The following is a 27,870-nucleotide window of genomic DNA, read 5'->3' as shown; positions in this document are numbered from 1 at the left end:
AGGTTTATCAATCTTAAACTTTTTATGGTTTAATACAAAGCTGAAATAATGGGCTAGAGAAAAGAAGGCTTCTCAAAACAATCATGTATACATCTATTTTATAGCTACCTCTTCTGCCTAGCCCTTCCCAAAGTTAGCCTGAAAACCAGTAAAATCTACACAAAGTTTTATTGCAATCATACAAGGGATACATCAAGGGTCAAATACAACAAATACTATGATGCAATTTTACATTTATTAAACTACAGTTCGAAGCACAAATTTACACATTCTAAATACACTAAACATCTAATGAAGTCACACTGGTCTCCCACTGACATTTGATATATCTGGGCGAAAGACAATAACTTTACAAGACTTTTCTAACAGGAATCCTTAGTATAAAAACTGTGTACTTGTATGTAAACTGTTGAAGAACCCAAGTGATGGGCTTCCATCTCCACTAAGTCATCCATTTTGTTGCATATTTAAACGCTCAGGGGTTGAATGAACTTGATTTTAAATTTGGACGCCATTATCTAACCCTCCCACCCCCCAGTGAATTGTAGCTGTAGCTTGTTTTGCCTGGTCCCCATTAGCTATTACTATTTTTTCAAGTTTTGAAGAGAATGAATTGAATTCAAGATTGTTCCATTTCTTCCGCACTGGAATGTTGACCAGACAAACTACAGACTTGCAACTGCAGGTCTAAATGAAGCGTTAATGCCTGTTTAAGCTGCAGTGGAAAAGCGGTCTTCTGGGCTCAGCTGAATGCAAGAAGGCACAAAGAAGTTCTTCATCAATGTGTCTGAAGCAATTCCAGCATCTTGCATCTCATCCCTGCAGCAGAAGAGGATGAGAGTCGTAATAAGGTGTTTTCACGTACGATTTCACATCAGAAACCAGCCTTGGATATAGCATTTGAAGTCTACTGCCCCTGGATAGGTTGGCCCCAGCCTCAGCAGGAGGGAGAAGCAGCTATGCAAGTGCTCGGCAGACACAGAAAGGCTGTGACTCTCCCCGGCAGAAGCGCAGGGCCCTGGCTACCTCAGTATTGGAACAGGTTACCCAACTCCCACCGTCACCACAACAGCGTTACTGCCCTTCCTGCCTACAATGATGGTGCTAACGTTGTACGCAAGTTGCAATTACTAGTATTAGGAAATCTCAAAGGTTGATGTCAAACTGTAAAAGGCTTTACAACTACCACTAAACTGACAGTCAACATTAGGTATTTTGCTTTCCTTTGTCAACCTTAAAGCAAAGTAGGCCTTTTATCACAGCTCTCAGTTTAATCTTAGCAAAGTCAGACAATAGTAAAAGAAAAACCAAACGAAAAAAGCCACAAACTAAAAAGGCACATTCTTGCGCTCAGTGGCATCTTCCTGTATTTGCCATCAAACATAATTTATATTTGGCTGTAAGTGTACACTCTTGTTGAAGGAAGTGAAAACAATCTTGCTACTATCAAGAGAATTTTCTTACCAGTCACTGAAAGACATCATGTAGTAGATCAGTGGCCTCTGATAGTCGTTAAAGGTAGACTGTTCACCTAAGGTACCAGAACCCATATTATCAAAGATCAGCCAATCTCCAACGCTCAACTCAGGAAGACGACAGTTTTCCACAATTTGATCAAGCTCATCACAGGATGGACCCCAAAGGCTGCTTGCGAACAGAGGCTCATCTTCCTTGTATTTCTATAAGGAAATGATCCAGGTAATTCAGGCTTCAGTTTATTGAATAAGAAAATTTTCAAATATACATAAGGATAGTTTTATAAATAATATATAATTATATACATGACGTGTTAAATATATATAAAAATAGAAGGATAGTAAGGACTATCTCTGAAGAATATAGAAAGACTCACCTTGTGAACCTCTGGGATAGTATTCAGTTTCTCAGACAATTTACTTGCAAAAGAACCATAAACACCATCATTTATGTAATACGTAAATACTGGTTCATCATCATTCCTGGTTTGCTCCACTGGAAGTAAAAAAGAAGTTGTCTTGCATGCATTTTTTGTCATAAGTAGTCCTTCTGCAATCTAACTTAAGTCAACTGCTTTCTCCTGACAAGGGGGTTCCATATACACTGGAATGGGAGAACTACGAGCAGAGTAATCTGTATGAGACCAGATTATAAATTCAGTTGTAACATTAAGTCTGAGGCTTAATAAAATTAATACTTTCAGTAATAATCACTGTTAAGAATATAAATCCAATTTCTACTTTAGCAGAGAAGCAGCTCGCTCTATGATATGTTTTTCTATGTTCTTCTAATACAGAACCTTCTAATACACCTTCTGTAAAGCACCCAATATAGGTTTAACCACTGAGAAGTCACCCCTAGTAAGGAAACAAGGAGCGCCACATAAATGCAACAAAGAAAGTGGGATACACAGATAACATGGTCGTAATCCGCCTTTCGGGTTCTAATGCAAGCATAAGGGAATGTATTAAACATATGCTGAGACAAACTAGTCCATCCTGACTAGAAGTGGGCAGTTATCTGTACTGATTCTTAACATGTAAAAGAGAAATACGACCCTTACCTCCAGAAGGAAGAAGTTTATCACACTCAACAGTCTTCTTTGCAATGATATTAACTGCTAGTGTAAATGCAGATGAAACATAGTAACATCCAGGCTCTGCAATCACATTAACACCAGATTCCTTAGGAAAGTAGACATCCAGCAATGGCCTGATGATGTGATTAACCTAGGAAATTGAGTCAGAGGTAAGACCAATGAAACTCAGCTTATGTATATATCAGATACACACACACTTTCAGTCCGCAACAGTTCTAGTAAGCACGCCAAAAGCTTACTCTGTTCCGCTATTCTCTGACAAGTGCCCTTACCAGACAGGTCCAAAATTTACAAAGCGTTTAAGAAAATACGTCATTCTGCTAAACACTGAAGATTGAGTACCATGAGTCCGAGTACTGCACAGTCCCTCCTCCCAACAAAAGTTCAAGTTGTGGTACACTCAAGACTGCACAAGTAATTTCAAACTTTGTCCAGCCCAACAGACAATGTAAAATTACATATGCATCCAGAAGAACAAGGAAAGGGCCTTTTAATGACAGTTCTGAATACTGTCGTATTAGAAACAGAATAAGTTATTTAATACTGATGCTGAAATCTTAAACCAGATATTTGGAGATGAACAAGTATTTTGGACAATTAACAGAACAGTTAGAACCAAGTAAGAAAAGCCCTGATTGCTGTTAGTAACTTTTCACTGAATCACTTTCACTGTCCTGCATTCAAGGAGTTTGTCTTTAAGACAACATAACAGTGTAAACAGGTTATCCTGTTTTATGTGCCACTGCATACTAAAGATCCCATTTAGGCCAAATCAAAGGCTAGCCAAAGCAAAGATAAAAGCAAGACGTTTAGTTTTCAGTTCTAAAGCAAAGTACCAGAAACTTTCATACAGTAGCAATATGGTTTATGATTCAAAGCATGCTAAGCAATCCTGGCCCAAACCATGTAATAGAGTAACCAGTTGGACAACAACAGTCAACTGCCAAAAAATTGAATTACTAGTGTTAAGGTGGCTTAGGATAGTAATTTCATCTGTGACATGCTTAAGTCAGCATTCGCCCAATATGAACAGGATTAAAAAGAAATAATGATCACCTCCAAGGACCGATTACACTACCCATGATAAAGAATATAAACCCAATTATTTGGATCTTATGAATTACAGTCTAACACGGAATTCAGAACAGGTTTCAGCTATCAACGTTAGTTGCAGTTTGATGGTTAAACACTTCAACTTCCTAAATCAAGATTAGAGTTTCAACTTCCAATACAATGCATACCTCTTCCAGCTGAAGTTCTGACCCTGTGAAGCCTCCACCAATATCCAGCATGTTCATCTTAAAGCCAAATTCTTCCTAAAATACACAGGCAGAACATAAGTACACAGACAACTGTAAAAGTATTTTTTGTTGCTCTTTACTGTGGTTGTTTTCTATGGACTTATACTTTTGAGCATATTTAGCAGAGTATATCTAGTGAGGGAGTAACAGCATCGCAGAAGTTAGTATAGCTCCATTAAACCTACTAGTAATAGCACTGGGATGTCAATAGAGGCTGGTTACACAATTCTCAAGTAGAAATCTCACAGCAATGTCAACTCCCATCTTGTGGCATTTGTTATATTCAGACAGCATTTGCTGAACAGGGTGGTGCATTCTGACGAAAGAAAGTTTTAGGAATTTACAAATATGTATCATGCAAGTCTTTTGGATAGTGCTTACATGACAAGACTGCTACAATGAATTTGCAAAGATCAGTGAGAACTTCAGTTCTGTTGCCCTCCGTGTGTTACCAGTCACAGCTAATGCACTAACTGCAGTAATAAGAGTAGAAAAACTTGCAGTCTTCTCTATTTAGTTTATGAGCTCCTCGTTTACAGGAAGACAGATGTTCAGAGAAGGGATTTTTGAATTTTGCAATATGAGAAATACACACAGAACATGTAAGACTCACAAGAGTCACCTGAAGCATCCAACAAAGCCATTCCTCTTCATGCAAATTTGGATATCCACCCCCGCAATATGACACCTTTATTTCTTATGATGCTTAGTTATTAATCTGAGAGATCATGTGCACCAAATTAGCGGTTATATCATGATAAATGCCAGCATACAAATGCTTATTGTAATACAACTTAGAAATGTCAACTGTGTATTTGCAGGACTGAGATTTGAATCTCAAAAAGCCCTTACCAAAGTGGGAAACTAATTTTTTATTTGAAAATAGCATACAAGGCTACTGCCTGTCAGTGGGACAGCATTCATTAATCTTTGTCCACAATTAGGATTACGAAATTTGTTTTACCTCTACCACACATCTCACAATGGAGTATTTAGTCCCTTACTAAAAAGTTCCATTTCCTACATGGATATATTTTGGAAATAATGTAGCTGGCTTGTTAGTATGATTAGAATAGAATGGATCCTCTACTGTAGCAATTGCATGTATGTATATGTCTACTTACAGCCATGTCAAACACACACCGAGCATCGGATATAGCATGAATGTACGTTTGCAGTTCCTTGCAAGAGCCTGAAACATGAAATCTGAAAGAAATAAAAACGCAGTTAATACACTGAACCGTGCAGCTTTCAGACAAAGCAAACTGTCTCACCATCTAAAACAGCAATGGAAGCAATTCATTCTCAAGTGGCTCAAGACAAGCTTGCATAATACAGTAACTACGCAAAGAATAAGCTCAGAGGATGATTGCCGTCTATTCCATTGGATTTATACTTGAGGTCTGTCTTGCTCTTATGCTAAAGATGAGAATATTGTAGGACATTCTTAAGAAATAACAACAGATTTACTGAGCCTTTCAGTCTTCACTATCAAAGTGGTTAAAATTTGTTCTTCAGTGGGTGCCAATGCTAACAACAGTACCTGTATACAGCCTCCTCTCTCTTAACCTACTTCATATTGCCTTGTCTGTATACCCTCTCTCCTGGGCCATCCAGTTTTCTTCTCAAAGCTAAGGCTGTACTGTGCACAATAGCTACTCTCTCCAACAGCCAGGAGAGGGTGAGGTGTGTCCCACTGCCACCCTGTTCTGAAGCCTCTTCACCCCAGGCCAGGTCCTAGTTTCACAGCAAGGCCAAACAGGCTAGTGAGCAGGTCATCAGAAGCAGTGAAGTACTGATGCCTCCCACAAGCTCCTGAATCCCCTCTGGTTCCCTGTCCAAAAGGTTTAAGTACTGCCATAATACTGGTAGTAACTGAGGTGTAAAACGAGCACCAACACTCCCATGGGCTTCCTGAAGACTAGTATGGTCTGCTGGTTCTGGACAGACCATACACCTGCCCCCGATGCTCTCTACTTCAAGACTACTCCTTTAAGGAACACCATTTTGAGGCAAAGGTCACTTTTCAAAGTTACTTGCATGAATCCACATGTGGATTTTTAATTTTTTTTTTTAATAAAAGTGCACAAAAGCCATATGATTTTTGTTAAAGTTAGTTTAGACATTATGAGGTACATTTTCTCAGTAGTATCATCTAATTTTTAAACGCATTTGTCATTTGTAATGCATATAGTATGTTTATGCTTTAATTTAACATCAATTTCAAACAGATTTACATCAAAACAACTGTGGTTTAAATCCTCAAAATCTGGCTTCCATTTTAAATACTTTTTTACTGTCTTGATGACCCACCCTCTTTTGCTTGTTTGGTTGCTTGCTTAAAACATTCATGAGCATGTGATACATTAGTAGCTGAAGGTAGACAGAACAAAGACTTGTGCATGCGTTTTTCCTCCATATAGTAAAATCTTTGTCAAACTTCAAATTAAAATACCACAAATCATTTGGAAGCTCTCAGAACACTAGGATTCATTCCTGCCATCTGCAAGTCAAAAACTTGAGTATTTTGTCTTGATATGATCAGAGAGTGACATAGGACCTAACTCTTAGAAAATCCAACCCCGTGTTCATCTTGTTCAAAGTCTGTCCAAGCTATTCCATGCTATACAGCACTTATCTGTTATGCTGTTCACTGCTGGAAAAATACAAATCAAGTTACCACGAAAGTTCAAGAGTACAGCTAGAAAATAGGAGAGGCTTCTAAACTTTGCTTTTATGCTGACAGAAGGATTTCTGATAGTCTATTTCAAATTGCTTTGATGTCTGTAATAGTTACTTTGTTACATACTAGTTTTTGCTTGTATGTTAGCAAAAACTCATGATCCAAAAGTTGTTTGGGTTTTTTTTATAAAACCTCTGTAAAATAGTGCCAAAGGGGGAAAAAAATTCTTTTGTATTCTACATCTTGAGTACATCATACAAACATCTGCTCAGCCAGCAGAGAACAATAAAGTTACTCACTTGACACCAACTATTTGGACTCCCAACTCCTTAGCACATTCCATGAGGTGCCTACAGTTCTTCAGGGTGGTGCCAAACTTCATATTCATCTCCTCATCAGCAGTAATGTCTTCTGTGGCAATGTGCAGTAAGAGCCTAAGAGAAGGGGAAGATGATTGGGGCAGTTGGTTTACATCATCAGCACATGTGAAGCCTGAAGACTGTCAGAAGTGTGTTGATTATGTTGTCAGTACTCCAGCTCCATCGATGGATGAGTCAAGTGAACCTAATAAAAACAATCCTGTACAGAGAAAAAACTAGCAATTAGGGGCTAAAACATGGAGCCAACAAGGACAAGGGATTTCGAAATGCAGCAACTAAGACTCTTTTGTAGCACCAAGAGTCTGTTGAGTGCTGTAATAAAAGAGAATGTTACCTTCTAATAAAGTATACTTCCTCATAAACCCATCAAGACTGTAATATGCTTTTCCCATCTCTGTCCTCCTTTCTAGCCAAGAGGAGAGCATGGAGATGCCCCTTCAGTCAGCCATGTATCAGATTTGGTTAAACTCAGCATCTGGAGAACACCAGGCTGACACACTGAAAGCATACCCTGGCCACATCCCTCCACCTCCCCTCCTGGCTGAGCACATGGACTGGGGATGGGGTGGGGGTGTCAGTCCATTCCCTGCCCCTTCTTCCAGGGCACTTGTGGAGCAGGGAGGCAATGAGTACCGTCTCTTACAGTCTTAGGCAGTGAGACAGCTTCCTCCCTCTGGTCAAAGCCTCATTCTGGGTAGGTTTGGCAAACTGCAGTGCCAGTGTTGACAGTTTTCTACATTAAAGTAACACTTGAGTGGCAAAGGCATGTTCACATCAAAACCTCTAGAGGTATACCCCCAAAACTCACAAATTCAAACTGCTGTCCACTAAGAAAGTCACTCCTCCCCCAAACACAATAAAGATCAATTAATTAGCCATGTGGTAAACCAAACAGAGGTTGTGTCATGACATATACGCAGGCTGCACAGAGCACATTACAGTTAACCAAGACAGAAAGCATAAACAAGTGGTAGAAGCTCTGCACCCAAAGTGAAATAGTTCTTTTCAAGACATGCAACGAGCAAAACTTAACCTAACCAACTACAAAATACATGTTGACCTAACAGCTGCCTTGTCTTCTACCCTTTCCAAATGTCTCACTATGCATTTAAAATGCATTTTTTAAAGAACAAAAAAATCCTAGGTTCTCACACAGGTTGCCCAGCAATTCTTTTTAATTTTAATTTATAGCACTTCATCTTGAGAAACTTTGACTAGCCTCTCATTTCCTGCTTCTCCACTAGCACAGACAATTCTGTTCAAGAAATCTGTAGTCAAACAATATTTTGTAAAGCATTTGGAAAAAGTGCTAGATAACAAAATTGTCAAGAGTTAAACTCTAAAATGTAAAAAAATTTCAAATCCATAATACTATGGTTTGCAACCTCACATTAAGATTAGACAAAACCATTTCTTAAAGACATCCAACGTTAAATTTTATTGATGAATTGTTACGGCAGCATTATAAGTGAGTCAAGATATTTTTCTAATGCAAACCACTGAAAAAGTGTAATTCTAATTTCTAGGAATCTAATAGTATTCTTCTTCCTGGGTTTCAGCCAGTTAGAGCAGGGCTAGAGGATGATATGCAGGTTTGGAGTTTGGGTTTTTTCTTTATTTTTAAGGAAGCATTAATACTTATAACAACCATGCCTCCACTGGAGCTCTTAGGACACCAGCAACCTTAGCAGTTAAACTTTGCCTGGAAAAATCCAAAGGTATAAAGAAGTGAAAGACTAAGCACTCCTTTCTGACATTCCTCCTCTTTCTTAAAAAAGAATTTGCAATCATTCGAGTTACTAAGACTCCCAAAGGCAGAAGCATCAATTATAAAATGATTTACTGAGTTCAGTGCAGAAAATTAAAAGAATTTTCAGAAAGTGAGAAGGAGAATTACAGCTTTCTAAGCAGGATTTCCTCAGCCAAAGTGTAATTAGCTTCATCTACAAAAAGACAACCTAGCTATAACAACCACACATAGGAAGAACATGGCTATATAAAGGCTTTGACTTTTTGAAACTACACCAAGGAAGAGAAAGAAGAAAACTCATAGTTGTCACTTCAGCATCCAAGTTTTAATGACCTGAATAAGAGAATTCTAATAAAACAAGCAAACAAATCTCTACCCAGTAGGAGAGCTGGAGATCAGGTTTCTAGAAAATTTAGATGGCAAATTGCAGTTCTTCTGTAGAAATTGAGTTTCTTGTCCTCGGTAAACAGGAACTTTTTCAAATATTAGACTATGGGATCCTTGAAAAGAAGAGTTTATGCTGTTTTTCTCTACCTTATGAAACTCCTTCATTCTGTCTCCTCACTTTACAATTTCTCTGGCTCAAGAAGAGTCTTCATCCTAACTTCTCTTGCTGTGGATGTTACCATAGACAACATCTTCTAGAAGAGGCTGTTATGACTCAAGGAAATAAACCAACATAAAAACTAACAAAACACTAAAGACACCAGTGATAACTGGTAAAACACTAATGACATAGGAGACAGCTTTAGCATTGCCAAGGCTTTCAAATGCACGGAGTATGTCAAGGCCAGCATTTTACACTCAAAATTATTTATCATACATAACATTCTTTGCACAGGAAGTATTCTCCAGTATGCAAAGCATTGACAGGCTTCCATGGGGATGAAGTGTAATCACTAGCAACAGCAATATTAACTCACAAGGTAGTCTAAAAAAAGTAACTAGGTGGGATGAGCAGAGTCTCCAGATACTGAACTTGGTAGAATTTTCCCAATTCTACAACTATGGCCACAGTTTTGGGAGAAGACACGACACTTTGACTGTCTAGAACCAAGGGCTTCATAAAGGGTATCAGGAATTCATTTTTAGTGCGCTCTAATGACATTTGTGGGAAGCTATACCTCATTAATTACTGGAAAGCACTGTAACATTCACTTAGGCTCTGACTCCAAATTTCTTAAGGTATGGCCCACAGACAAAGCATTCATATGTGAGGGACGTGACACCTAATGACATGAGCACCCATCAGTCCAAAAGAGACCATGATACATTGGCAGCAATAAAATTCTCATATTTGACAACCAGAATATCAGCTTTGATCACTTCTCTACAGAAAGCATCTGGGCCAATAGTGAAGTGACTGAAAATAGAACTGGAGTCAAATTTCTCACTGTTTTAATAGTGGGAAAATACCTGTAGGTGTATTTAGTAGACCTGCAGAGCACGCCCAAACCCTAGATGGGACCCAATGCACATGCTCGCTTGCTGATAGTCTCAGCCCTGACTTCAGCTGAAGCCCCTAATATCCAAACAGAATACCCTGAGAGAAAACACTGAAGCCACAACAGAGCAGGAGGAAGATGTACTTGCAGATGATGAGGTGCCAGACTTCTGAACTTTAATCACTGAAACCTTTACATGAAGATTGCCCTATGAAATAAAAATGCAAGATTTCTCCCAAAACAAGGGCCTTACTATCATATTAGGAAGCTGAGACCCAGTAGGGAAAAAGTTGCAAAAAAGCTACATTCAAAGGAGACAAAGAGAAGAGAAAAATAGATGCAAGCAATGTACATGGCTTCTTTAATACAATTCACTTGTAACTCAATCAACCCAGAACACAGGCAAAAATTAAGTTTCCCCCACATAAAAAGCAAAACCAGAATTTTGACACTTACTTAGCATTTGGATGGTTACGTGCAATTTTCTTCAGCTCGATATCATTGTCACAAGTCATGATGTCTATTCCAGCTTTCGCTGCATACTTTATCTGAGAAGCTTGCTTGCAAGGATTTGTATATATAATGTTTTCAGGAGAAATGCCCAGGTCTTGTACCAATGCCATTTCAGACTGAAAAACAGGAGCGTACCAGAGTTTGACACAGTCTAGTGCACTATCTTTACTGAATTTTTATTAGATGTGCTCTAGTACTGTACTAAACAGTCAAATACACTAAAGAGAAAATTATCCACTGCTTCTAGGGTAGAATTACAGATTTTCAACAGCCAGTTACACAGGAGTTCACAATTTAAATTACATTATTTATAACCATGACACTTAATACCAAAAAGCTGATTTTAAAACAGCAGACATATGGAAGACAATAAGGCACACAGAAAAGAAAAACTTACTTTACTGGAACACGCAAATCCAATGCCAAGGGTTCCCAAAATTTCGAGTACACCTGGAGTAGAATTGCATCTTACAGGATAAAATGGTTTTATTGGTGCCATCACGTTCTGCCATTGTATGTTCTTCTTTACAAGCTTTCCAAGATCACCAACATAAAATGCCCTTTTTCCAGTCTAAAAAATAGGAATAGGAAAATAAAATGTCTGAAGTTGTGGGTTTGCTGTCAAAACATAAACAATCCATGAAACAAAGTCTTAAAGAATTATGTAATTATTTTCACCCTGCTATTAACTTTTAGATTTGACCTTCAACAATGCTTTTGTTTTTACCTCCACCTAGCGATTTGAACTAGTTTAAAAAAAAAAAATCAAAGGGAATACCTACCACTTCAGAGATATTATGAATGCTATTTAGACAATATTCTGAGATTCCTGAACAAAAGATAATACTTAAATGCCAAATAGTGATTTTGTCTAAAAATACAGAATAGGTTACAAATCTCTTCCAACTTTGTTTTTTCAGAAGTCTGCAACTTTTTGGAGGAAGACGATCCATTGGGACGAAAGCTTCCAGTCTCAAATAATTTATAGCTTATTACACAAGGAATAAAATCTAATGCACTACCATTATTTTAACATCTAGCTAATAGTTCATTTTACTGAAAATTTGTTTGATAGTATTTTAATTCAGGAAGTCAAGTTTGAGACTGTTCTCTACATCTTGTGAAGCACAAAGTTCAAACAGAATTTTAAGAACTAAACTCGCTGTGTTAAGGTTGCAGAGTCAAGTACATAATCTTTAAGAAAATGCACAGACACTTTTCTGGAAACTGTTAACAGTCCCCCTTGTGCATGTGTTACCATAGTCTTTCTCAATATCAAGTCATGATGTGGATGTAGTGGATCGAAATCCAAACAGATCATTCTATATTTGTTTATAATGTGCACTCAGTAAAATTCCTGTAAATGAATGGCCTACCGTATATCAGAGACCATCACAAAATATGATTGATCTGAATTAAGACTGTACATAAAATGTTAATTCTAGCACTTGACTTTCACAGATATGAAACTATGTTGTGGCTTATTGTATACAATGTCTTTATTTCTGTTTAAAAAACACAAATAGAAATTCCATCGGGTGGAAGCATACTGACCCCCTGTACGGGTCACCAGCAGGAATGGGATCTGGAGCTTTAGATCCATGGCACAGGCCTCTACCCCTTGAGCTAAAGGAGTAAATGAAAGCAGCAGGAGGCAGCTATCCTCTGTGAGCCAGCCAGTGGTTGGAGACATGACATGTTGCCAGTAGTTTACCTATTTATTTGCTAGACAGAAAAAGAATATTAGGAATCAGGATTTGGGAATCCTACACCTGAGTTCAGAAGGCCATGGGATTTAGTTATTTGCTGTACTATAGTTGAGCACTTGCATTTGAACATTAGTTCTGATAAACCAAGGGAAAAGTGAACAACTCATAGGCATGGCATATTAAGGATACAGGATTTGCTTAATGAAACTTCGTATTTTTTTTTTTTAAAGCTCACTCTTTCTACAACCTTGTCTATAAAACAAAGGCTACAACATCTTCCTGCCTCCTAAGTGCGTGAAGCCTTATTCACTAAAACTACTATTGTATACACAGAATTATTTAAGTTTCTTTCCAGTAGATTGCTAAACCTTAATAGGTTTTAGACCAGTTTATTTTCTTGAAAGAAAAAGGTAGCACCTCACAATATGGTCGTACCCGTGTTTCCAACGGAGAGAAGGCTAACGGGAAAATGTATAACCATACAACTGTGACAGACCATAGAAATTTTCAACATGGCTTTAAACTGGCTCAGCATACATACTCATCTAAACTTTGGCATATTTTTAGGGGAAGAGCAAAAAGAATGTTTCTAACTCAGCAATATCCACTTGCCCAATTTCAGGTTCCTGGTCTAAACCCCACTGATAAAATCTCTTGAAACAATGAGATGGGAACCTGTATTTGATTACATCAGCAAGACTACCTTCCTGCTAGCCACACTCAGGGAAGTAACAATTGTTGCCCAGATTTCCCCAACAAAATTCAGCCCAAGGCAAACAAACAGCAAAGAAGCAGAATTAGAAGAGGAAACTACTTTACAAGGTGAGTTTTAGCCGACTGTTCCTCTGTTGCTGTCAGCTCACCCATCAGTGCTAAATACCTTGACCTAGTTTGAAGACTTAGAGAACTAAACCAGAAGATTTGGAAAACTTACAAAAAACTTACATGAGTATGTTCATAAATACAGTTGTCAATAACATCTGCAAGAGTTGCTCCTTCATCCAACAGACCAATGGAGTAATTTGCATCCTCAAGAAATCCTTTCATCTCAGCCGTATTCCACAAAGCCGACAGTCATAAACCAAGAAACACAAGGGATGGGCTTCCAAGCCTTATATCCGGGTCCTTAAATTATGCAACAAACTGTACAAAGAAAACATAAATCAATGGGAAAAGAGGCCCAAAGCATACTGTGCCACTATTTAAAAATCAGAAAGAGCTTTCTACATCTGATGTACTACAAACAGTAACACACACACCCCCCTACAAAAATCAAAGATTTTTTTCATTCTGTTCACCCTTCATTTGCCAGCAATAAGGCTAGAGCAATTCTTCTGAAGCCAAGAATAAAACAGAGGCTGCGTACTTCAAATCTGATACTAACTTAAAGACAAGTAAGAAACCACTGAGGCAAGGCTGTTCTTGAGAACAATCTCAGACAGTATGCACACTGGTCTGTGTTGAGCTTATGCAAACTATGAAAATATGGCAAGTGTACAATACTTGTACAAACACCTCAGCTCAGCTGAGTGTAGCATCTTAAGTGACATCAGTATTCAAGTATGCAACTGGAAGACTGTAATACAACATTTCTGAATTTGTTAAAGAAAACTTGTAGTTTATTGATTAAATGTTAACATTGATATTTGTTAGATTCACGTATTTGTGTTAACATTCTGGGTTTTGTTTAGATGCTAATTTATAACCACTGCCTTCACACATTGTATTTACTAGACATTTATTTTGTTGTTCCATTCATAAGATTACCTACAACACTTAAAAATCTTCACTTCAATAGAGGTTAACGGGAAGAAGCCACTAGCTAGCAGTAGTTTTAAAAACGACAATTAAACTCAGTAAGTGGAACTCGTATTAAAAGAAAGTAACAGTTACAGCCTAGCTTTATTTGCATCTTGTTTATCCTCAAACCTTCACTGCAAATTAGATGGTGTTTATAAGCAGTGTTTTCCAAAAGACAACCTGAATCAACGAAGTCCAAAGACAAAAGGCATTGTTAAATATACAGAGTCTTAGAATATGGATTAGTCAGTCTCAAGTAAAAATCAGCAGACAGCAGGAAACTACCAACAGCTAATTATATGGCTTCATCAGCCTTACTTGACGATTACAACAATCTGCAGTTTACATTCCATTATAGAGTTGCAGGTCTTGTTTAAAAGCAGTTTATTAGTTTATAGCAACTGACTGACCAGACTTTTTTTGTTTCAACTGTCATCTTTATGACTAACACAAGACTGATCAAAACCAGCCAGCTAACTAGATTCCTTCTTTACATGAACACCCAAGACTTTTTAATCTCTCAACAGAAGTTGCATAGTATTTATAAAAAAATGACAGTTGTTTTCTAAAGCCACTTGTACTTGGCTTTAAAATAACAAAATTATTTTTCTAATTAAAAGTGTTGATAGAAACCAAAAACATTAACAGCTGAAGGTAAAAAAAATGCTTCACTAAGACTCTAAAAGATAAGAAGATAATTTTGGCTTCAAATGGTCACAAGGCCATGGTATTAACTCTGTCTCATGTTTCTTCCATCATCTCCCTACAGTAAAAAAAAAAATCCACGATTTGCAACATAAGTTTGGTTAACATTGTTAATAATATAAACAAAGTTACTTTTGCTCAAGCTAATACCAAGACAACTAAACAGCAGTTGCTCCTGCTTGTCATTACCCCAAATAACGTAGAAAAGAGCCAGCAGAGTTTTGTATGCTTTCTGCGTAACTCAAGTATGCCACCTATGTTTCTTAAGAGAAGTATTTACTGCCAGGTGAATTTAACTCAGTGGCAGCAAGAATTTTCAGTTATATTCAGAAGCTGAACGATAAAGACAAGTATGCTGGGTAAGAACATACTTGTCTCACATGTAGTGAGTCATATGCTTATTTAAGTGAATCCTGAAGATCCAAAACAATCATGAAAGAGCAAGATAATTATCACATTGATCTAAGGATTTAAGTAAATTACAATTATATAAACAATGACTAGGTGGTAGACACTATAATAACCAGGAAAAACATCTTCAGTCAGTCACATCTCAGTTTAAGTTTGTGAGCAACAGCTAAAACTCCTTAAAAAACCATCACCAAACAAAAAAAAGACAAGCTTCTGAACTAAGTTTGACTTCGAATCAGTGAAACAAACATGAACACCACAGTCATGTTTACGTAGCTACTGTCACCCTCTGAACAGGTACTTCATCAGTATCCTTGGTTTGCTAGCTGATTAGCACAAAGTCCTCAACACGTTCACCTCCACAAAATATCCATGATTTCCAGGAGCAGAGTGCCAAAAAGGGTTTGGGGTTTTTTTTTTTTCCCTGGAAAGAAAAGCTGGCATCAGCATTTTACTGAAAATTTGATATAGTTCTGGAGTATTCAAAATGTGAGGATCAAAAGAAGAAAAAAAGCTAACAGCAGAGTTTAATAGCATATTTTCTTTATACTATGACTTAAACAGCCTAATGTTCAACTAAGTTTTAAAGTACTTTATGCATCCTCAGGAACTTGCTGGTTGTGTAATAAACACATTAAACTTTTCTTCTACAATAATAGCTCTTTTGTTGTCTCCTTGCAAGAAAAATAATACCCAGAGAGGAATCAGTAAACCAACCATGGTGAACACATGCAAGAGCAAAGTGATTTCCATTTTCAGCAGATTATTCAAATGTAGCAGATCTGTTAACCATTCAAAAACCACAGGTTTTTTTAATCCTTTTGTGACAGAGGAGTGTTAAAGGAAAATTTTCAAATTTCAAATATGTTTTGTGCTGCATCTAAATCTGTAACATCTTTTAGTACACATCTAATCCATTTTATGACTTCAGAAAAAGTTCAGCAAAACTCAGTGGCAACATTTTGACACCGTAACTCTGTACAGGATGAGCTTCCATGATCCCAGTTCCTCTTTCCCCCTCCTCACTCACATCCAATCAGTAAATACTATAAGTACCTGCAACTGAATGCATGTCAGAAGTGACTGGGCTGGCAGAAGCCTCATATCGGAGCTTTTTATTGTTTATTCAAGTTGGACAAATTCTGTGTTTCTGATCATAAGCTCACAATTCCTTGACATATTGTACAAACCTGTTAAAAAGCCTGAAGGCAAAATGAAAGCATTTTAAGGATTTACTGTATATACAAGGGTACTACTTTGCTAGATTTTAAAGTCTTGGTGGGGTTTTTTTTTTTGTACTACAAGCCACTTCGTACACTCTGAAGCATGCAGATGGTCAAGAGTCCCTTCCACTGAAGGAACGCACATCCCCGATCTACCCTGCTGGGAGGTCTCAGTACACCCAGCGGAACCAGTCACAGCACTGAACAGATTTTTAGACTCGCCAAACCCACACACACCCTGCAGGCTAATTGCTTGTGCCTCATATTTCAAATGAAGAAGCTCGGTCTAAACAACAGCTAGCTTTTTTCTTCGAGTCTTGGTGTTCATCTAAGTTACACTGGAGTAGATTTAGGCTAATTTTGTGGTACTCTTAAAAGAAAGGTTTTTTATAGTTGACTGTGGTGTCTATAGCTTTCAGAGAGAGATGGTATGGAATACTTTCCTCCAAAAGCTGCCCTTTTACTTTTGGGGAGATCCTGTGGGGAGGAGGGGGAAGAACTGGTTTAAGTAAAGCATGGGCGGGGAGGAGGCCTCTTTACGACTAACTCCCCCAAACCAACAACAAAAAGAACACTTATCTGGTAAGTTAGCTTCGATTAAGGTCATTTCCTAAAACAGACGTCTCTTGTAGTTCATTCATCCAAAAGCATCTTATGGTCAAGAGGCAGGGACGAGAAGAAATCCATGCTAGTACAGCCTTAATAAAATAGCTTGCAACAAACCATAAACAGCCTAGTATAACCTCTCCCAGGCTGCTCAACAGCAATTGCTTTTTCTAAGCATGTCTGTGATATCTAAGCTTTTTCATTTAACAAAATTCATCTAGTAAAAAAAGCTAACATTAGCCTACCAACTTCTGTCCTCAGAGTCACAGCCCATTCCTCTCCGAAGAAATTACATCTTTTCAGTCTTGTTGAAGAGATAGGAAGAACATTCTACAAAGAGAAAACTGAAATTCCTACCAGGACTGCTACAGCACGACCACAAACCAGTGCACACTTGAGAAATGTTTCTTTAAGGGGTTAATACCTGCAGTAGGATTTGGGATTGTGCTATAACCTTACTCTGTTCTGACTGGCCCCTCTCCTGAGTGGGGAGGGGAATCAATGATAAAATTCGTGAAAGATCAAATGAATACACACAGAAGGAAATCAAGAGGATGGTTTAAGACTTCTTCCATGTCTGTAAGACGAGTCAGAAATCATTACAATACAGAGTTCAGTCCTTGCTGAAAGTGCTGACTTGCTGCAAGTCATGATTTGACAGACTTAGTGTGGTAACACCACCCATTTTACCACCTGAAACATTAGTCTGCACAATGCTCCAGGACATATATTTTAGGGCAAACAAAAGCTGTCAAGTGGTATGAGACTTCTACATAGGCATGCAATTGCTTTCTTTGAAGTAAGCGTTACATCCTCAGGCTCTTTAGGGTTTAACACAATGACTTCCCCGATGAAGAACTTTAAGATAAAAGTTTACATATTTAAACACTGCAATTAATGCAGACATCTGGAATAGAAGAAAATTAAAATGCTTTGAAAAGTGACTAACTAAACACATGCTTGTCATATGTAAGCATCCATAACAAACACATAATTTTCAATTTTTTTCTTTACATTGTCAGAACTACATATTGTCTGGCTTGAAAAAAAAACTTGAGGTTTGGTTCTTTCATTAAAAACTTCCTCTGCAAAGAACAGTCTCTGCAAACCAAACGGGCTCCCAATAATGCCTTTCAACTACATGTCTTACTAAGCAAAATAAATATTTATGAGATTAACAATTATGCTGATGCAAAAACGATAAAATAAAATACATTCATCTCACATTCCTTACAATACTGGTTCTTCGGGGGTAACAGATCAAAAAAGTAGAAGCATTTTGTCACTAACATCGGCAATTAAGTACAGAACGGGTATACTAGAAAAGCAGAAACACTAGTCCTCTGTTTTCAGCACATGAAATGCCTATTTATAATGGGACTATCTTTTAAAAAAAATATTCCAAGATGCCATTTCACCAACTTGCATCCTTATCATTCAGTCAGCTGAATGCAGCCACTAACCAACTGATGGAAGTGCTGAAGCAGGTGTCTTTATTTACAATGGCAGTGGACATTTTGCATTACCCAAGTTGCCTCTCAGTACAAATCCACTGAGGGTCATAGCAGAGTACCTGTACAGCTTAGGTTAGTTTCATCCTACCATTCTCTCAGGAGTATTCCACACAGTTAAATGAGCACTGTAACAAGAGCATCTCTGCTGAAGTAAGCAAGCAAAGGGGGTAGATACTAAAAAATAATGCCCCATCTGACATCTTCTACAGGAACCACGCTTTCAAGAACCTGCTTCTGTTTTCTTGAAGTTTGAATACATTATTCAAAGCCAGTAAGCTAGCAAAGCTTGCAAAAATGAGTACTCTTGTAAGTGCATGTATACTTCTGTGCTACCATACCAGCCCTTCTCTTTCCTGACAGTGCAAGCAGTTACTTCGCTATCCTATCCTCTTACTTGCTTAGTCAATATTAGTATTTGGCCTCCCCATTGCCCCCCAATCGTCCAAACTCCCAGCCCTCCTGTTCCCCAATTGCCACCCAGTCCCATTTAGACAAAGTCAAGAGAGCTTTAAAGGCTATCCAGTCCAGATAACTACTGCTTCCACTTGGCATAGACACAGCTTGTTAATAGATCAGATTTCCATCGCTAATTCCCTCCATTTCCGATCAACCAGATGTTGAAACAAACACAAGAGATTTTAAAAGGAGCAAGACTTCAGGCCAGAGTTGCCAGACTGCTCAGGAAGTCAGCACTTGAAGAGCAAGACAGAACTAAATCCCAAGTTCTTCCTTGGCCAGTGTAATACAAGGACAAAAGTGGGAGGGAGAGAATTATAAAAAGGAAGCAAGTGCAACGGGAATATAAATACACCTTCAGAGAAGATTTTTATTTGGGTTCCATTGGAACGTAATACTAATAATTATATTTAAAAGCTCAGTTGACCTTTTTCCCATTAAATCACTTTGCAAGTTGAACAGGACTCAAACTACCAATTAGCTGGCAAACTTACATCTTAGCTGTGTTTGAGGCAATTACCTGTGCTTCAGCACACCAAAACAGGTACAGATTTACTGGCAAACACTTGCCGACTACTGCTACCTATGCTACCACTACATTCAATACTTAACTACCTATATTTGTGTACAGTATATTATTACTGAACACATAATAGATCCAAGCTCAAAATAAACATGCAGATCATCTGAACATTCAGCTACAAATACAGCAAATCCAGTGGCATTTCCATTCTAGGACAAGCTATACCTTACCTTGCACTATTTGCCACAGCACATGAGTCTACCAGTTAGAGAAAGAATAAGCTCAATAAAGGTACCAGACCAGCCTTCTCCTCAAAGAGAAAAAACTTCTGTCAAAGCCAAAATTCCTTCAGAACAGTTTTAGAAATTAAAATGCATTTACAGTACCTGAAGATTTTATACTTTATTCACTCCTTCCTAAATCTTCTGTCTTTGCTATCTTTTTATTACTGTACTTTATTCCTGTTGAAGTGCAAAATGTCAGGCAAGAGTTCTACCCACATACAAGAGTGAGCCAAAACTCAGAAACTGAACAAGAGAAACAATTTTCTCAGATCTTTTGCTTATAAAAATTATGTGACACCTACAAAATAACAGTGATATTCAGAGAATTTTCAATGTTAACTGTATTCACTTGAGTAGAGCAGTCATCTACACAGAACCAGATATATGTGGTTAAGTCATGAAGTTTCAAACAAAAGAACAACATAACTTCTGGAGATACAGCCAGAAATCATGACAAACCAAGCTCGCCCTGTGCCTCCCTTACTGCAGTATTTTCAAAGAACAGGGTCATCTACATTAGGTACCTTATTAGGAGACATACTTACACAACTGGCACTTGGATTCTTTGTGGTCTTTAAAAAGTACCTGGCCCAGTTAGATGCACTTAACCATTCTCATTCTCAAGTTTTACATTAAAAAGCATTATATAATTTATAGGTACTAAGCCAAACAAAAATGCCTTCAGCTAGACAGGCAAAAAGTAATACTGTATAAAATCAGCTTAGCTCAGATATTACAAATGCATTTAAGGCTATTGTTAAAACCACATAAAGCTATTGTTTTATGTCAACAGACCAGGATAACCACACACATTCCAGAGTTTTCTGTGCTCCTAAAGATCAGCTATGCATGTTCATTTGTTTTCAGTTATCATGGGTCTTGTTTTTCTTTAATAACTGTTTGCCTCTTAAAAATGTAAAGGCATTTATAATTGGCGCACTATTCACCTCCAACACAGAATTCCACATTCTACTGTAGCTCAGCTACAACTATTTGTGGAAGTGGATAGTAATTAGCAAATAATGGAGACAGGCATTTGGGAAGGCACACCCTTTGTGATCAGCATTAGTTACTGTTTACAATAGTAAATTTTAACTATTTCAGTATAAAATACCCTAAGAAATCACACAGTACTTGGCAAATCATGATTTGATATTAACAGTCACGCAGTGCCAATTCATGACTTCAGAATTACCACTGAGAGACTGAAGCTACAGCATTTTATTTTAGGATTTCTGCAGCCAACAGCCCTAATTCAGAAAAGCAGCTCTATTTACAAAGTTTACTCACACATGTTTAAGTCTCTCAGAAATTCATCGGATAACTCTGTTGAGAAAAGCATTAAGTGATTAAAAATTATAGTCCCCCCCTTGAATGAAAGCCCCATATAATATGCACGCGACTATTTTCAAGTTTTGATAAACTACATCAAGACAGTTATCTTGCTTATCAAAAAGCCAATAAATGCTGTTTGTATTTTTGGAAGTGCTTATCCTCCTGCATACAGATGAAAAGAGAAGGAAGAGAGACTTACATGGACAAGTTAGGAGATGGAACCCTACTATCATCAGCTAGGTTCCCAAGGTGGCTCAGCGTTGAAGTCGAACTGTTCTCTATAAAGCACTTCTCCTAAGCCCTCTGGATAGTTGTAAACTTGATCAGAGATTTTGCCCTGTGGGAGAAAATGCATATAAAAATAAATTTCATAGCAAGAACAAAACAAAAGCTTTATCTTAAAACATGTAACAAGTGCCTTTTCAGTAGTGCTTTTAAAGGAGGCTTGCAACACCCCACCATGAAAATTTATAATCACATAAAATGCCCAGTTTTCAAGAGTGAATGTAAACTCTGAGCCAGATCAAGTCAGATGTATGAACAACTGCTAAAACACATGAAACTGCTTGTTTGTACTTATCTTTCATAGTCTGAATTGGAAGATTTTCAAAAGTAAAGGCAAAGAGCTCTACATGATCCTGCTTTAGGGTAGTACATCTTAATACTGGACTACCCTGCCAGAAGTGTTTTTAACCCTGTAAACACTGTGATTCTTCCCTTCCCCACTTCCTTTCTATTTTAGAATTCCCTTGTCATGTTCTTTCTTCCTCTGCTGTGAATGAACATGGCATGTGGGTGAAAAATAGTGCTTTATATAGTGAAACTGAACACCATACAGACAAATCCAGAGATGAGCAAGACAGTAAAAAGAAACTTATGCTTGCCTTCAGGAATGAGGAAACATTTCAGCTGGCCCTTAAAGGCTATTACACACAACACCAAAGCAGCATTTTAAAGTACAAGGCTAGCTTACTCAAATTAAGGTAAAACAATCACACAAAACAGTACAATGAATATAAAAAGCAGTCAAGGAAACATTAACCAGCCCTGCTGAGAAGTTATTCCTTCTAAAAGGAACTGTAATTTTCATGGAATTAAATATGGTACAGAACTGGCCATGTGTAAACCCACCATAAAACAAAGTTTCTACAAATTCACTGTGGTCTATGGCATGAAACGTGGAATGTACCAACCTATTGTAAAAATAAATCTTTGCTGCTCTCATTATTTAAATGAGACTACATGAGCTGACTACAAAAACCTGGCTTCTGAGAATCACCTAACCCACATGATCATCTTTTCAACCGCATTACAGTTAAACAAACTGCTGAAGTGTATTTTTCCACTTATTCTTGCTATTAGAAAACTAAACTAGTATACTCTGTAAAGTGCTGAATTACAAACAGAGTGAATGCAAGTTGAGGGTAACTGTTTCACAGCAACCCCACAGAGCAACCTCTTCAGCTTTATCCTATAAATTAGCATTCAGTAGCATATAACATTAAAAATAAACCTCAGCACTTCAAAATTAATTGAGATATTAAGGAATTTTGGCAGCTAGAATTAAAGTATATGCAGTGTATTTAATCTTATCCCCTTCTTCCACGAAAGCAAGAAGTCAGCAACATTTAGTTCTCAGAGTACACACACAACAGTTTTAAAAGCTGGCAACACTTTCCTTTTATAAAATAACTAGTAGCTCCACTATTTTCTAGTACTGTTCTGGTTATACTCAAGCACTCATACAAATTTTCCAGTGATTATGAATTAAGTTTACCTTCCCAGCAAAACAAGTCATTAAAAACAGGTGCTTCTATGGAGAGCACATGACCTTTAGTGCAAAACTTAAAAAACCATGCTTCAGACAAATATCACCTGCAGTACTATTCCAGTAACTATTCTCACATGTCCCAAGAAGGAAGCGTGCAGTGAAAGTTCCCATGGAGCTGGAATGAAAACCAATCATTTTCTGTAGCAATAGTCAACTACGAGGTGTGCTGAGTTCTAATTGCCCTTCAGAATTTCTTTTAGATGAGAATTATTTATCTGAAGGGTCTACACAAACGTGTAGAAAATAGTCTGACCGCCCTCTTTTGTGCAGGTTTGCCGATATTAAATATTCAGAGAAGAAAATGGTACAACTTGAGCCTTTCAAATCATAGTAATTTTACTCTGCTTTAACCAGCACAAAGAGTTAGTTTGCTGTACTGTGGCAGAGCAGGATTACCATTTTAAGCAGCAGAAGTGTATTAGATGTCTATAACACATATGGACAAACCCAGTTTTAGAAAAATCACGCATGTGATCAGCCACAGTGAAGTGTTCATTGCTTAAGGGTCTTAAACTAGGCATAAAAGCATTCTTTGCTAAATAGCGAGCTTTGAGTTGCGGGAAAAATCGACAAGGCAGCTTTGCCTTTTATTACTCAAGTGACACCTATATGCATGTATTTATATATCATCTGTTAGTATACTCTACTAGCAGGTGCCTCAAGTTTGCAGCTCGACCAGCAAGGCTGTACTTCATACTTGAATGGTAACACTCACCTGAGGAACAAAATAACCCCCCAGTTGTCCACAGTGCATAGTTTTGGCAGAACAACTGCATCGCCGCAGCAAGCCCTATGAGTGCCAGCAGGCCAGTCAGGGCCAGGCTTTTTCCAGCTCACTGGCCCCCTCAGCTCCCCATGTCTGATACAGACAGGCCTACAAAACCATGCACTGATTCATTTTCTTTGAAAAAAGTGATCCACTGCATCTCTCAGTTTCTGAAAGAGAGACCCTTTAGTGACCTGAGCTAAAACATCCATGAACCAAACCCTAAAAATCTAGCAACACGATGACCTTGCGCATTTACACCGACAGACTCGGAGGCACCAAAGTTACTCTGGTCCACAAAAAACCCAGCTATTCTTCTGTTACAATAGGCTTTTTCCAGATCAGGGCCAGGGCGTTGTGGCCAGGCGGTCCCTGGGGGAGAGCAGGTCCTGAAGGAAGCGCAGGCCCCTGAGGAATTCTCCCATCAACTGCATTCTCGCTCCTGCGCCACATCAACAGTATTTTGAACTGAAATTTGCCTCTACACCCAAATTAGTCCATTACACAATTAAGCCTCCCTTTCAGGAAGGGATGGTCTTAATTGCCTTCCAGAGCACTCCGTCTCTCCTTTAATTGGAGAGATGGAATCATTTCCAGACCGTACAGCCCAGCATTGCTGCAAACACACACCTGCACCAGCCTTCCAGCACAGGGAGCAGTGAGAGGCACAAGCTGCTTGCCTGGGGGCAGGCTGCAGTGCTGAAAGGCGGTAAGCCTGCCTCTTGCCTCCAGTAAAACTGTCCCCAGGGGAGAAACATTCCCATTGCTGTTCACCACCAAAGAACAACCTCCCCCTCCCAAAGTCTTGTAAAGACCCCTCTTTTTCTGGGGTTTAAAAACCTTCCCTTGGAGCTCAAGGCCCGGCGGGAGGGACAGGGGGGCAGCAGGCTGGCTGGCTGCGGGGGGCTCGGCCTACGGCAGGCAGAGCAGGCAGGGAAGGGAGCTCACCACAGCCTGAAGCACACGGGGAGGGGGCTGCCGTGTTGCAAGCATCAGCCACGGCAGCAGCAGCATTGTTCACACGGTGACAGGAAGGAAAGAACTAGACTGGACCAGTCCAGACTGGAACAAACCCCTCCTACCATCACCATTATTCACAACCCCCACCTCCCCCCCAGCACCGCTGCCTCCCACATTTACCCAGGGAAGAATAGTGGGCAAGTGCAGTATCCTCAGAGCCCAAAATCCAGCAGCCGGGGTGAGGGCAGAAGAAGTGGGGCAGCATTCCCCCCCAGCCCACTGCCACGCAGGAGACTCAGCCACACGTCTGGCTGGGAGGGTAGGCAGGTCTAACCCGCTTTATTGGACGCCACACGGTGTTTTCGTTCAGGGCGGCTATATTCGACTGGCACTACACAATCAAATCCTGCTCACCGGAGACTGCTGCAGAGGTCTGAAACGCAGCGCTTCTCCTGGCACGTCAGCTGTGGAGGATTTTGCACTGCAGGAGATGCACTTCAGAAGGACTCAAAAGAAGATTTAAGCTCATTTACTTCCCTCTTCACCACAACCAGGGTCCCCCCAGCACAGATATGCATCTTCCCGGGCTCTGAACGAGCCCAGACTGCCGACTGGGAAAGACCTGCAGTGCTGTCTAGTAACAAGCCATAACAGCATCCTCCTCGGCCACGCCAGCTGCCCCACGTTCCTGCGTTTGCACCATCCCCCCTACACATGCATGAGCCTCTCGCTCCCAAACTGTACTTCCAGCTCCCCTACAACCAGTAACAGGCACCTCTGCTGACCTCTCACCAAACAGGGAACAGCACCGCAGCGAGCACACACGCACTCAGGATACCCTGACATCCAGGTGCACACGCTTTACATACACGCACCCAGCCGGTAGCTGAGCAGTGACTGGACCCTCTTCTCCGTACTTTCCGAAAGCCACCAGTACAGCAGTGGCTGACTGAACCACACGTACAGGCAGATGCAGCCAAGGAGGTTGAGGCTCAAACAAGAGACTTCCAGAAGGACTGGCGGCACCAAACCTGCTACTGCTACGCTAATAGACTGACCAAGGGGAGGGGGAAAACGTGTGTCCTTGAGATGACCAGCAAACACCCCTGGCAAAGGGAGGAGACTGCTAACAGGAGGGAAGGGCTCCACTTTCCATATGCTGGAGGACCCCCTGGCCCCTCTGTGTGAAAGCAATTTGCCCCGTCATCCCAGCGCTCATCCCGGAAAGCGTCACTTGTGCAATGCCCTTACAACTTGTGTGGTGCCCTGACAGCTCATGCTGCCGCCCTGCTCCTTCGCATGCCCTCCTGTCCACCATGCCGAGGGGGACAGGGTGAGGCCTAGTGCAGGTGCCTACAGGCGCAGCTCAGGTGAGGGGGAAAAGAGGAGCGTGACAGCGGGAGCCCGGATGGATAGTCACGGTTACAGATGCACAACATGGCCTCTGAGAAGCAGGCAAAGAGACACGCCGCAGCCACGCCACCAGCACTTCTCCAGCCTCTCTGCCCCCCGTCAGCCAGGCCAGCCTCGAAGCCTGTCACACAGCTGCTCCCCCCGGGCCTGAGGGAGCTTCCTGCATGCGGGTGCACCGGAGGGGAAGGGATCCCCCGAGACCTGCAGGGGAGTCAGTCATCCCGAGCCCGGGCAGCTGCCACAGGGCCAGGGGACAGCACGCCGGGGTCCGGGGCATCTCCTCTCCTTGAGGGGTCCAGGCGAGGACGCCCCTCGCCCCCTCCCCAGGAAGGGGCACACTGCAAGAGGTAGCGACGCCCGGCGGGAACGGGTCTCCCGCCGCGGGGCACTGCCCCGGCTGCTGAGGGGGAAGACACCACACAGCCCCCCTCCGCAGGAATCCGCCATGTTAGGACGGCTGCCGAGCCCCCGCTCCCCGCAGAGCCGGCGGCCCCGCAGCCCTCCCGCGCCCTGCGGGGTTGGGGGAGAAGGGGAAACAGCGGCCCCGGCGCAGCCCTCGACGCGGTCCCCGGCCTCCCCCTCCCGCCTCGCCGCCTCTCACACGCAGGGCTGGCCGCCATGTTAGCGTGGCGGCCGCTGACCCCCTCCGCCCGCCGCCGCTGCCGCCCTCCGGGGCGCGGGGAGCCCCGGCACCCGCCCGCTCGCCCCCCGGGCGGCGGCCCCGCATCGCCCGGCGCCTCGCTGCGCGCCGGGGAAGAGGGGGAGCCTCGGCTCTGACTCATCCCGCCGCTCTCCATCTACCGCCGCCGGTGGCAGCCGGTCTCGCCCCACGCCGCCGGCTGGAGAAAGGGCAGCGTGAGGAACCGGCCCCATCCCCATCCCCCTTCCCGCCCGGCACCGCCACGGCGGCTGGTGACGGTGCTGCCGCCGGGCGCCCCTCCGCCCTTCCCGAGTGCCGCGGCCACCGCTCCCCTTGCCCTGCTTGCACTGGGGGGAACAAGGGCCTGCCCCTCCCCAGGCCCCGGGGAAGGGAGAGCTCCTTCCACTCCCTCCCGCCACCGGTGTCAAGGGACGCCCCGGCCCGCTCCGGAGCTCCGGGTGGGCGTCGCCGCCTGCCTGCCTCCCTCCCTCCCGCCCGCCGCCTCCCCCGCGGCGCGACCCCCGGCTCGGCGGGCAGGCCGGGGGCGCCGGGACCCCCGGCACCGGTACTCACGTGAGATAACGGCCCGAAAGATTTGGTAAATCGTCTTCTCTTTTTAGGCGGAATTTTTAAAGAGGGATGTGGGAACCTACAGCAGAAATACAGGCGGCGGCAGCGGCGCCTTCCAGGGCCATAGGCTGCGGGGGCGACCAGCGGGGGAAGCGCAGCGCAGCGCTGGGACGAGAGGGCACGAGCAGAGAGAGAAAGAGCCGGAGCGGGCCGGGGGCGCGGGGCTGCGGCAGCTGGGGGCGGAGGCGGGAGCGCGGCCACCGGGCGGCGAGGCGAGCGGCGAGGCGAGAAGAAGGGGCTGCCGCCGGCAGCGCTCTTATAGTGCGGCCGGGCGGGGAGGGACCCGGCGCCACGCGTCACCGCACCGCGGGGCGGGAGGCGCCGCCGAAACCACCCCCCCCCACCCCCCCCGCGGCGGGCCGGGGCGCGAGAGGCGCCGGGCGGGCATGCGCCGAGCGCCGCCGGCGGGCAGGAGCA

General features: G+C 41.5%; 1 protein-coding gene across 4 annotated transcripts; it reads right to left on the bottom strand.

Moving 5' to 3' along the window:
* Positions 1-215: 215 nt before the first annotated feature.
* On the bottom strand, positions 216-27,646 carry AZIN1 (antizyme inhibitor 1). Of its 4 annotated transcripts, XM_050891619.1 has the most exons (13): positions 27,397-27,646; positions 21,413-21,550; positions 21,169-21,204; positions 13,302-13,499; positions 11,045-11,218; positions 10,591-10,763; positions 6,859-6,993; positions 5,001-5,082; positions 3,817-3,891; positions 2,540-2,705; positions 1,853-1,971; positions 1,465-1,679; positions 216-819 (listed from the first exon to the last, which is right to left on the bottom strand). In XM_050891619.1, the coding sequence occupies exons 4-13, from the start codon at positions 13,401-13,403 to the stop codon at positions 711-713; spliced, it is 1,350 nt and encodes a 449-aa protein (XP_050747576.1). In that variant the 5' UTR covers positions 13,404-13,499; positions 21,169-21,204; positions 21,413-21,550; positions 27,397-27,646; the 3' UTR covers positions 216-710. The 4 variants fall into 4 exon arrangements, with proteins under 4 accessions (XP_050747576.1, XP_050747575.1, XP_050747577.1 ...); XM_050891618.1 differs by lacking the exon at positions 21,169-21,204; XM_050891620.1 differs by lacking the exons at positions 21,169-21,204; positions 21,413-21,550; positions 27,397-27,646 and adding an exon at positions 15,630-15,688.
* Positions 27,647-27,870: the final 224 nt, after the last annotated feature.

The sequence above is a fragment of the Gymnogyps californianus genome, chromosome 2 (assembly GCF_018139145.2).
Source record: "Gymnogyps californianus isolate 813 chromosome 2, ASM1813914v2, whole genome shotgun sequence".
Taxonomy (NCBI): Eukaryota; Metazoa; Chordata; class Aves; order Accipitriformes; family Cathartidae; genus Gymnogyps; species Gymnogyps californianus.
Note: the sequence above shows the minus strand (reverse complement) of the source record. Positions and strands in the feature narration are given on the sequence as shown.